This window comes from Hyperolius riggenbachi, chromosome 8, assembly GCF_040937935.1.
Source record: "Hyperolius riggenbachi isolate aHypRig1 chromosome 8, aHypRig1.pri, whole genome shotgun sequence".
Classification (NCBI taxonomy): domain Eukaryota; kingdom Metazoa; phylum Chordata; class Amphibia; order Anura; family Hyperoliidae; genus Hyperolius; species Hyperolius riggenbachi.
In genome coordinates, this window is record NC_090653.1 from 178,661,697 (window position 1) to 178,674,085 (window position 12,389).

The 12,389-nt window shown below is 46.7% G+C and overlaps 1 protein-coding gene across 2 annotated transcripts in view; it reads right to left on the reverse strand.

Annotated features, from left to right (window-relative positions):
- The window catches only part of NHSL2 (NHS like 2), a 593,959-nt gene that overhangs the window by 416,270 nt on the left and 165,300 nt on the right, over nucleotides 1–12,389 (reverse strand). For both annotated transcript variants that reach the window (XM_068247787.1, XM_068247788.1), the window contains exon 2: nucleotides 10,030–10,167. In XM_068247787.1, the coding sequence (XP_068103888.1) occupies nucleotides 10,030–10,167 (138 nt within the window). The remainder of the gene's footprint in view (nucleotides 1–10,029; nucleotides 10,168–12,389) is intronic.

Genomic DNA, 12,389 nt, shown 5'->3' on the forward strand with positions numbered 1-12,389 from the left:
TAGGTAGGTGGGTGCACTGAAGTGAACAACAGGTAGTAGGTATATGCAGGGATGGGTATTACATGGGCACCTGTCACACACAGACAGGTAGTGGACAGGCACAGTGACACTGCATGCGCTCAGCTCACATAGGTAGGTGGGTGCACTGTGAACAGGTAGGTAGGTATATGCAGTAATGGGTATTACAGTGTGCACCTGTCACACACACAGGTAGTCACTGAATGTGCTGGGCCTGGCAGTGGCACACACACAGTATGAATTATCAAGGGCGTCTATGCAACACAAGTGTCAGTGGGACATACAGAAAAAAAGCCTAACTAATCTCTCATGAGAGAGTCTGCAGCAGCTGTCCCTTCTCTATTTACTGCAGTATAATGGCTGGCGGTGCCTGCCTTTTATAAGGGGGGAGTGGCTCCAGGTGGGAGTGGAGCTACCGGCTAAACAGGAAGCAGCGTGTATATCATCGTATGCAGAGAGGAGAAGACCAGCGGTTAGTGAGCGGCGATTGGAACCAGGTAGGTGAGTAGCTTAGTACAGGCTTCCCTGCACATTGCTGTCTGCAGTCTGGAGGGGGGAGCACGGAGGGCAGCCCTGGGAGAGGAGAGGAAGGGAGGGAGAGGTCGGGCTGCCCTCCCCGCGGCTGTGGCTCTCCCCTCCATTGGGGGGGGGGGCATCTACCTAATACTGGGGGGCAGCTACCTATCTAAGCTATACTGGGGGGCACCTACCTAATCTAACCTATACTAGGAGGCAGATACCTATCTAACCTATACTGGAGGGCAGCTACCTATCTAACCTATACTGGGGGAACCTACCTAATCTAACCTATAATGGGGGGCACCTACCTAATCTAACCTATAATGGGGGGCACCTATCTAATCTAACCTATACTGGGGGGAACCTACCTAATCTAACCTATACTGGGGGAACCTACCTAATCTAACCTATACTGGGCAGCAGCTACGCAGCTACCTATCTAACCTATAATGGGGGGCAGCCAGGGCCGGATTTGGACTTCCCAGTGCCCTAGGCCCGGTACCACCCCCCCCCCCCCCCCCCCCACACACACACACACACACACTCAGGGTGCATACACACATCAGACCATAGTCTTTGGAAAATGAAAGATCACAGACCAATTTTACCCCCTTCCATTTAGTATGAGAGCCATACTCTACACAGTCTATTCTATGGAGTTGAACTCCCCATTAGATAGAAATCTTTGCAAGATCCTGCACACAGAGATACTGTACACATTCAAAAGATCAGTATTTGCAAAAGATCTGTTTCTGCAAAAGATCCGTTCCTGCAAAATGCATTCATAGTCTATGATTGTCTGATCTGCAGATGAATGTCTGTTAAACAAGGTGTGTATGAGGATCTGCAGATATCATAGACTATGAATGCATTTTGCAGGAACGGATCGTTTACAGGAACAGATCTTTTGCAGATATTGATCTTTTGAATGTGTACAGCATCTGTGTGTACAGCATCTTGCAAAGATTTCTATCTGATGGGGAGATCAGCTCAATATAATAGACTGTGTAGGTATAGCTCTCATACTACATGGAAGGGGGTAAAATTGGTCTGTGATCTTTCATTTTCCAAAGACTATGGTCTGATGTGTGTATGAGCCTTTAGGAAAATGAAAGATCACAGACCAATTTTACCCCCTTCCATGTAGTATGAGAGCCATACCTACATAGTCTATTCTATGGAGCTGAACTCCCCATCAGACAGAAATCTTTGCAAGATACTGCACACACAGATGCTGTACACATTCAAAAGATCAGTATCTGCAAAAGATCTGTTCCTGCAAAAGATCCGTTCCTGCAAAATGCATTCATAGTCTATGATATCTGCAGATCATCATACACACCTTGTTTAACAGACATTCATCTGCAGATCAGATCCACCAGGATGGATTTTCAGATCTGCAGATGATTGTCTGATCTGCAGATGAATGTCAGTTAAACAAGGTGTGTATGATGATCTGCAGATCTCATAGACTATGAATGCAATTTGCAGGAATGGATCTTTGGCAGGAACAGATCTTTTGCAGATACTGATCTTTTGTGTCTGTACAGCATCTGTGTGTGCAGCATCTTGCAAAGATTTTTTTTCTGATGGGGAGTTCAGCTCCATAGAAAAGACTGTGTAGGTATGGCTCTCATACTACATGAAGGGTGGTAAGATTGGTCTGTGATCTTTCTTTTTCCAAAGACTATAGTCTGATGTGTGTATGAGCCTTAACGATCACTTGATTGCAGGAGGAAATGCCTGTTTTAGTGACTCGTGTATACCTATGAATGTTTTCTCTCTGAAAAATTATGAATGATTGTTTTTCCTGTCAGAGCAGTGAGTCTCTAATGCCTGGTATGCACCAGATAGATGGGTTGAATCGATTTTCCGATCACTTATACAAAGTCGATTAGAAAAATGATCAGAAATCAGATTAGACCTGTCAGAAATAATCAATTCGAACCCATCTATCTGATGGCAAATTGCATGGTGTGTACCAGGCATGATGTAGCAGAGCGGCGTTCATCTCCCTCTCTGCTCTTCTGTAATCACAGATCTGTTGCATTTATTTTATATTATTTATTGTACTGATTCTTTCACAGGTGTTTTTTTACTGTTTGCCAACACGGTACAAATATATATTTTTTTAATTTTTAGTGTATGTTATTACTTTTGGTATACAAAACAGAATGTAACAATACAAAAGTATACAACAGTACATTTGCAATTATAATTATAGAGAAGTTGTCTATCTCATACTAGACTACTGCTGCCTTTAAAATGAGCCAGCAAGGGGTTAAGATTTAGCTTAGAAGGGGCTGTCATAAATCTCTCTAAGGAAAAAAAACCTTATCTTTCTGTTTAAGATTTACAATCCAGGGGGAAAGAGGAGAAGGAATGACTCAAGTCATTAACAGAGTCTGACCAGCAATACATTGTTTAGCCCAGCTTGAGTTGTAAAGTGGAAATAATTCTGTTAAAATGTTTACTGGATCAGAAATTGTGTCTACATTGTGATCCATGTTTCTCTACACCCCTGGCATTAAACTGAAGCTTGTATGTTCAGGAGATAGCACTGTCTCATCGCACACCACGAAGTAAGTAAAATACACAGAGCTCTGGAATTCTGACTGTGTGTGCAGCAAAGCCGGGGCGCTTTGGAGCAGGAGAAATGATTTATTTTGACATGCAGCCTCTTATCTCTCTCAGGTCCTGCCGCCCTTTTATCCTTCTGATTTTTTTCCGCCCTAGGCCGTGGCCTTTGTGGCCTTTGCAGAAATCCGGCCCTGGGGGCAGCTACCTATCTAACCTATAATGGGGGGCAGCTACCTATCTAACCTTTGCTGGGGGGCACCTACCTATCTAACCTACACTGGAGGCACCTACCAATCTAACATATACTGGGGGCAGCTACCTATGTGATCTATACTGGGGCACCTACCTATCTAACCTGTATTGGGGGCACCTACCTAGCTAGCCTATGCTGGGGGCAACTATTCTGGCTACCTATATTAGCCCACTGCCTTACATTACAGTTACCGCCACCCATGTGATGTCATGTCCACACCCATTTTTTTGCCGCTGCGCGCTTTGCTTTTTTTGGGAGGGTATGTCGGTAAATTATCCGCACCGGGTGTCAAACACCCTAGCTACGCCACTGAAGTCAGTTACACTTTAAAGTGTATGGAACCTGTGTCATCGAATTCGGAAGCTTGAAGCAATTCTTAGGCATACTTTATATGGAAGGCTGAAGGCAGTGAATTCACCACCTGACAGCTGCTCCGATGAACAGGCCAGCACTTGCAAGAACTCAAGCACTTGCAGTGGAGAAAGAGCCACCATAATGAGTCAAACCTGAGTATATCTGTTCTCAGATGCAACCTGCGTTTATTTGCTACCTAGCAACCTCATCCCATTTCAAATGCTGAATTGCATCCAAAAGGTGCTCAGCTGATAGGGGGATGAACTGCCCTACAAGCACGCAGTTCAGCCTTCCATGTGAAAGAGGCCCGATTTAAATAATAAACTTTTAATAGTACTGTTTAAGATTTCCAATACAGATTCTAGCCAGTCCTCTATGTTTTCTGCACAAAGATGGTGAGCTTGCAATGCATCTAAATCAGAAGCCAACTAGAGATTTGGAAACAAGCCACATTTTGCCCTTAATGCATGCAGTTCACAATTTTTAAGTCAACAGACACTGTGGGCGTCACTTAATTACATGTACACTGTAGAACCATTGACCAAAAACAGCATTCCAGCTGGTTTTAATTTTGATAGCAGGTAGGCATTATCTGCTGCTTCATGAAATCCAGCATGCATCTTGCATGCTTATCATTGGCACTGGCTGGATAGTGTAATGGTTAAGGGCTCCGCCTCTGACACAGGAGACCTGGGCTTGAATCTCGGCTCTGCCTGTTCAGTAAGCCAGCACCTATTCAGTAAGGAGTTCTTTGGGCGAGACTCCCTAACACTGCTGCTGCCTACTGAGTGCGCTCAGTTCGCGAACTTCCGCAAAAGTTCGGTTTGCACGAACTTTCGCGAACGGCACTAGACTTCAATGGGGAGGCGAACTTTGAAAACTAGAAACACTTATGCTGGCCATAAAAGTGATGGAAAAGATATTTCAAGGGGTCTAACACCTGGAGGGGGGCATGGCGGAGTGGGATAGATGCCAAAAGTCCTGGAGAAAAATCTGGATTTGACGCAAAGCAGTGTTTTATGGGCAGAAATCACATTGAATGCTAAATTGCGGGCCTAAAGTGCTTTAAAACATCTTGCATGTGTATACATCAATCAGGGAGTGTAATTAGAGAACTGCTTCACACTGACACACCAAACTCACTATGTAACGCACCGCAAACAGCTGTTTGTGTAGTGATGGCCATGCTGGACTGGTGCGCATGGTGTGCAGAGTGCAGGCCGTGGCGTCTTTCAAGCCCATATGGTATCTCAAGGATAGAAAAACAGTGACTGTCCAGCTGATCAAATTTGGTTTATCCACTCCCCCCCCCCCCCGAGACAATCATATAGCCGACAGTCATAGCTTCATTGTGATACGCAAGCCCCTTCACCGCGGCAAGGTAATGATCATGAAGGGGAATTGGCACATGTACATGCCTTTTGTTTTGTTGTCGCAGCTGAAGTGCAGCCAGAAAAATTAGGCAGGCATGTACATGCACCAGAAAAAGTAGTATAGCGGCCGCTGCTAGCAGCGACCTTAAAAATTCAGGAATCCACCTGGAGTCCTGGACCCTGTTGGTGGTGGCGGAAAAGGCAGTCAAGCGGCCTGCGGGCAGAGGTGCTGTGTGCGGAGCGACTTAGTCTTGGGGCAGGCAGTCACACGGAGTACAGGCAGAGATGCTGTGCGTGGGGACTGGGGACTGGGGACTGACTTAGTCTTCGGGCGGGCAGTAGCCCTCCGGTATCCATGCCTCATTCATTTTGATAAAGGTGAGGTACTGAACACTTTTGTGACTTAGGCGACTTCTCTTTTCAGTGACAATGCCTCCAGCTGCGCTGAAGGTCCTTTCTGACAGGACGCTTGAGGCAGGGCAAGACATAAGTTGGATGGCAAATTGGGACAGCTCTGGCCACAGGCCAAGCCTGCGCACCCAGTAGTCCAAGGATTCATCGCTGCCCACAGTGTACATACACACTTAAGGCCAGGTAGTCGGCTACCTGCCGGTCCAGGCATTGGTGGAGGGTGGATCCGGAAGCGCTAAGGCGAGGCTTTGCACTAAAGAATGTCTGCATGTCCAACATCACCATGAGATTGCTGGAGCGTCCTGTCCTTGCCTGCGTGGACATGGGAGAAGGATTACTGGCAGTGGTACCTTTATTGCGTTGTGCTGTGACATCACCATTAAACGCATTGTAAAGCATAGTTGCCAGCTTGTTCTGCATGTGCTGCATCCTTTCTGCCTTCAGGTGAGTTGGTAACATGTCTGCCACTTTGTGTCTATACCGAGGGTCTAGTAGCGTGGCCACCCAGTACAGCTCATTCCCCTTGAGTTTTTTTTATACGGGGGTCCCTCAACAGGCTGGACAGCATGAAAGACGCAATCTGCACAAAGTCGGATACAGACGTACTATCCATCTCCTCTTGTTCTTCATCAGTGACATCAGGTAAGTCCTCCTCCTGCCCCCAGCCAAGAACAATACCAAGGGAACGTTGAGCAGCACAAGCCCCCTGCGACGCCTGCTGCAGTTGTTCTTCTACTGCAGCCTCCTCCTCCTCCTTCCTCATCGTCCAAGTCTGACTCTTCTTCCCCACATGACTCTTTCTCCTCCTCCCCCCTCTGTGCTGCCGCAGGTGTTGAGGAAACATCTGGTTCTGATGCGAATTGATCCCATAACACTTCCTCCCATAGCTGTTCCTCTTCACGCTCCTCCACAGCTTGATCCTCTACTCTAAGCACGGCACACTCCAGGAAGTAAGCATACGGGATCAAGTCGCTGATGGTGCTTTCGCTGCGACTAACAAGGTTGGTCACCTCCTCAAACAGCCACATGAGCCTGCATGCATTTCGCATGAGGGTCCAGTTGTTGGTCCAGAACATCCCCATCTTCCCACATTGTGTCCTTCTACTGAAATTGTAGAGGTACTGGGTGACGGCTTTCTCCTGTTCTAGCAGGCAAGAGAACATAAGGAGGGCCTAATTCCAGCGAGTCGGGCTATCGCAAATGAGGCGTCTCACCGGCAACTTGTTTCTCCGCTGAATCCCGGCAAAGTGTGCCATGGCCGTGTAAGACCACCTGAAATGCCCACACAACTTTCTGGCCCGCTTCAGGACGTCCTCTAAGCCTGGGTACTTTGACACAAATCTTTGAATGACTAGATTCAGCACATGTGCCATGCAGGGTACATGTGTCAGCTTTCCCAAATTCAAAGCGGAAAGGAGATTGCTGCCATTTTGACACACCACGTTGCCGATCTCCAGCTGGTGCGGGGTAAGCCACTGATCCACCTGTTTGTTAAGAGCAGCCAGGAGAGCTGCTCCAGTGTGACTCTCCGCTTCGAAGCAAGACATGTCTAGGATCGCGTGACACCGTCGTACCTGGCATGCAGCATAGGCCCTGGGGAGATGGGGCTGTGTAGCTGGAGAGGAGATCGCAGCACCAGTAGAGTTGAACTGCCACTCAGCCAAGGAGGAGGAGGATGATGACAGTGAAGAGGATGTAGCTGGAGGAGAGGAGGTGGCAGGAGGCCTGCCTGCAAGCCGTGGAGGTGTCACAAGTTGGTCCGCTGCACAGCCACGTACTCCCTGCTTGCCATCGGTCACCAGGTTGATCCAATGGGCTGTGTAAGTAATGTACCTGCCCTAACCGTGCTTGGCAGACCAGGCATCCGTGGTCAAATGGACCCTTGACCCAACGCTGTGTGCCAGAGATGACACCACTTGCCTCTCAACTTCACGGTACAGTTTTGGTATTGCCTTTTTAGAGAAATAATTGCGGCCTGGCATCTTCCACTGCGGTGTCCCAATGGCCACAAATTTACGGAAGGCCTCATTAGAGTCCACCAGCTGGTATGGTAACAGCTGGCGAGCTAACAGTTCCGCCAAGTCAGCTGTCAGACGCCGGGCAAGGAGGTGACTGGCGGAAATTGGCTTCTTCCACTTAAAGATTTCCTTCACAGACAGCAGGCTGTGAGCAGAGGAGCAGGAACAGCTCAAGGTTAGAGGCGGAGTGGAGGAGGGTGGCTGTGAAGGTGCAAGGGAGAAAGTGGCTAATGATGATGCACCTGAAGGAGGAAGAGCAGAAGGAGGGTGGCTTTTTTGTGTGTGCTGCTTTTGCACAGGTGCTTTTCACATTGCAGTTTGTGCCTTTTCTCCATCTGCCTTCGTAAGGCACTTGTCCCTACGTGGGTGTTGGCCTTTCCACGGCTCAATTTTTGGAGGCAGAGAGAACAGATGGCATTGCTCCAATCTGAGGCAGACATTAAATTTTTTTTCCAAACCGCTGTGCCTCCCTTGGGTGATGGCACTATGGTGGCATCAGCAGCTGACGTTGAAGGGCTCGTTGGCTGGCTGTACATAGGTGGTGATACATGCCGCCGGACACTGCCACCAGCTGTTTCTGATGACGAGCTCCCCCTGCTTCTTTCAGGAACTTGTCTCCTCCTACTCCTCTCTGACTCCCCTTCTGAACTGTCCCCCTGTTCATCTCTTCTATTGGGAACATACGTGGGATCCGTATCATCGTCATCTTCATAATCATCCTGCCCAGCTTCCTTTGCCTCAGACATCTCCAAAACTGCACTAACAACAGGCACTTGATCATCCTCCTCCGCACACGTTACGTCCATAGTGTTGCCTAACTCAGACATATGAGGCGGTGTAACTTGCTTACCGCCTTCATCTGGTTGTAACAATAATGGATGAGCATCAGTGATTTCCCCACCAAATAACTCCTGCGAACTGTCAAATGCAGCGGATGTGGTGTTTGTAGTAGCGCTGGTGGTTGTGAAGGATGAGGTGTTCTGTGTTAAATAGTCAACCACGTCCTGACAATCTTGGGAGTTGATGGGACGTGCCTTCTTTTGAGCACTGTACTTTGGTCCAGGGCCGCACGAAATCACATCAGCACGACCACGCACAGACCTGCCGGGTGGCCTTCCTCTGGGTCTGCCTCTACCTGTTTTGTTCGTTTTGTCCATATCGGGGGGGGGATGAAGTCAAAGGTATGCACTGACTTGACTAATACAATGTGCAGTCACACAGGTGCAGTTAACAGGTATGCACGGAGTGGTATAACACACTGCGTGCACTCACATAGGTGGGTGGGTGCACTGAACACAACAGGTAGGTATATGCAGTGATGGGTATTACAAATGTGCACCTCTCACACACACACAGGTACCGAGCAGGAACAGTGGAATGGTGTGTGCTCACGTAGGTAGGTGGGTGCACAGTGAACAACAGGTAGGTATATGCAGTGATGGGTATTACGATGTGCACCTCTCACACACAGACAGGTACCGGACAGGCACAGTGACACTGCGTGCGCTCACGTGAGTGGGTGGGTGCACTGAAGTGAACAACAGGTAGTAGGTATATGCAGTGATGGGTATTACAATGTGCACCTGTCACACACAGACAGGTACCGGACAGGCACAGTGACACTGCGTGCACTCACGTAGGTGGGTGGATGCACTGAAATGAGTGGGTGCACAGTGAATAACAGGTAGGTATATGCAGTGATGAGTAATGTGCACCTGTCACACACACAGGTAGTCACTGAATGTGCTGGGCCTGGCAGTGGCACACACAGTAGGAATTACCAAGGTTGTCTATGCAACACAAGTGTCAGTGGGACACACACACAAAAAAAAAAAAGATCACAAGAACAAGATTATTTCTCAAAAGAGCTGTTGTGGGGTGCTTTTTTTTTAGCAATAAGTATCAGCAAGGAGCAAGCTAAGAAGCCTACAAGAGCCTAACTAAGCTTTCCCTATGAGAGTCTGCAGCAGCTTTCTCTTCTCTAATTAATGCAGACAAGACAAGACAAATAACATTTATATTGCGCTTTTCTCCTGGCGGACTCAAAGCGCCAGAGCAGCAGCCACTAGGGCGTGCTCTATAGGCAGTAGCAGTGTTAGGGAGACTTGCCAAAGGTCTCCTACTGAATAGGTGCTGGCTTACTGAACAGGCAGAGCCGAGATTCAAACCCTGGTCTCCGGTGTCAGAGGCAGAGTCCTTAACCATTACACCATGCAGGCACACGAGTGAGTCCAAAGCCGGACGCTGCTTGCCTTTTATAAGGGGGGATTGGCTACAATGTGCCTGCTGACTGTGATGTAGAGGGTCAAAGTTGACCCTCATGATGCACTATGGGGGCGAACCAAACTTCCGGAAAAGTTTCCGGTTCTCCGCGATCGCGAACCCCGGAAGTTCGCCGGGAACTGTTTGCCGGCGAACCGTTCAGGCCATCTCTAATGATAAAATGTTTGAGATCATAATTATTTTCTACAAAGATTTACTTGTTTTACAGGCATATTCTTACCTTGAAGTAAACTCTGTAGGTTAAGTTCAGCTTCTTGATGCAACTCCTCTACACAGGGAGACCGCTTAGAAGACAGAAACACATTCACAGGTTGCTGTTGCCAGTTGCCTATTTTGGAATGATCCACAGCATTGGCAGCTACAGAAAAATATGGAAAAAATAAAGATCAGTTACAGCAATAAATTTGAATCAGAGAATCTATACTCCTGCAAATAGAGTTTGTGGAGAAGTACAGTGGCGTAGCTAAGGATCTGTGGGCCCCGATGCAAATTTTACAATGGGGCCCCCCAAGCACTTTCTACATAATAATTGATACGGTGCACCAAAACCTGCCAATGGCAACTACAGTGTCAGAGGTGCAAGAAGGGGATGGGGAACAGTTTGTTAATGATTACCACTATTCAAAGTATCTATTGAAGTGATTATTATGAGCACAGGACCAATAGAGGAACTCTATTGGTTGCAGAGGAACAAGTACAACATTCTGGAATGGCCACCTCAGTCCCCAGACCTGAATATAATTGAAAATCTGTGGTGTGAGTTAAAGAGAGCTGTCCACACTCGGAAGCTATCAAACCTGAATGAACTAAAGATGTTTTGTAAAGAGGAATGGACCAAAATACCTTCAACCATAATCCAGACTCTCATTGGAACCTACAGGAAGCATTTAGAGGCTGTAATTCCTGCAAAAGGAGGATCTACTAAATATTGATTTCGTCTTTTTTTGTGGTGCCCAAATTTATGCACCTGCTTAATTTTGTTTAAACAATTATTGCACACTTTCTGTAAAGCCAATAAACTTCATTTTACTTCTGAATGATCACTGTGTGTGTCTCCTCTATGATATATTTAACTGACATTTTTTATCGTAACAACCAATGATTTATACAGGAAAATCATGACAATCATTATTTATTATTATTATTATTTAGTATTTATATAGCGCCAACATCTTACACAGCGCTGTACAGAGAATATAGTCTTGTCGCTAACTGTCCCTCAGAGGAGCTCACAATCTAATCCCTACGGTAGTCCTATGTTTATGTCGTGTAGTGTATGTATCGCAGTCTAGGGCCAATTTTAGGGGGAAAGCCAATTAACTTATCTGTATGTTTTTGGGATGTGGGAGGAAACCGGGGTGCCCAGAGGAAACCCACGCAGACACGGGGAGAACATACAAACTCCTTGCAGATGTTGACCTGGCTCAGATTCAAACCAGGGACCCAGCGCTGCAAGGCGAGAGCGCTAACCATTACGCCACTGTGCTGCCCATAATTAACAATTGACAATTAACAAGGTTGCCCAAACTTTCGCATCCCACTGTATATCCTCATGGCATACATATTAAAAACTAGAAAAAAATTCAGGGTAAATGGGAGGAGTACATGCCAATAAATTGATAAAATCGCTATTTTATAAAAATACAAATTTTATTACTATCATTACAAATCATAAAAGTGTTAACCCTGCAAGGCAACCCATCTACTTCCTGTAGCACACCATCCCAGCACTCATACGCACAAGCATACAGGGACAGAGCTCCTTATCTGTGGTGATTACCAAAAAACAAAAATGTCCATGTATGTTTCAGGATGCACTCAAAGCTAATCCGCCAGATCACAGATGAAATAGTGCACAGTTCCTCTGGATAATGTCATGCATACATTGAAAAGATAGCAAGCAGAGATGCATGTCTCTTAAGTCCCATCTACACCATGCCATATTGCAGCGATCCGGCGGCTCGATTAGCCGCCGGATCGCCTCTTCCGCGTGCCCGCCGCTGTCATGATATGACATGAGGATTGTCCATAAACAGGGAGCAGACATGGAATCCGATGATGAACACTTTATTCTGAAGCATTTGTAAGCAAAGTTACATCCACAGAGTAGCATACAGCTTTAACCCAGCTGTCTCACACCAAACTGACTGTGTCTCTCTCTCTCTCTACCAGACAATAAATTAGGATGGTCAACAAACACACATCAAATGTAATCAAGTGATAAGGATAAGGCCAGTCTGCTAACACACAATAGAACAATAGTATATCCCCCACCCGACTCCAGTAACACAATCACAAACAAACAAAGCAGGAACAAAATACATTAAACAAAAAATACAGTTATTACATATCATACATCACATTCCTCCCCCCTTACATTCCTGGACCCCCAGGTGATCCCATTAGTTGGGTGAGACTGAGGTACAGGCACGTGGCAAATCTGTCCACCTGCTCCGTCTCAACCTAGGTGGGAATTCATAATTAATTGTTCTCGCTTTTGTATATGCCAGTTCAACTTTGACTCGATGTCCACATACAATTTGTCCATTCAATTCGAATACAGCCCTTGCTGCATCTTCT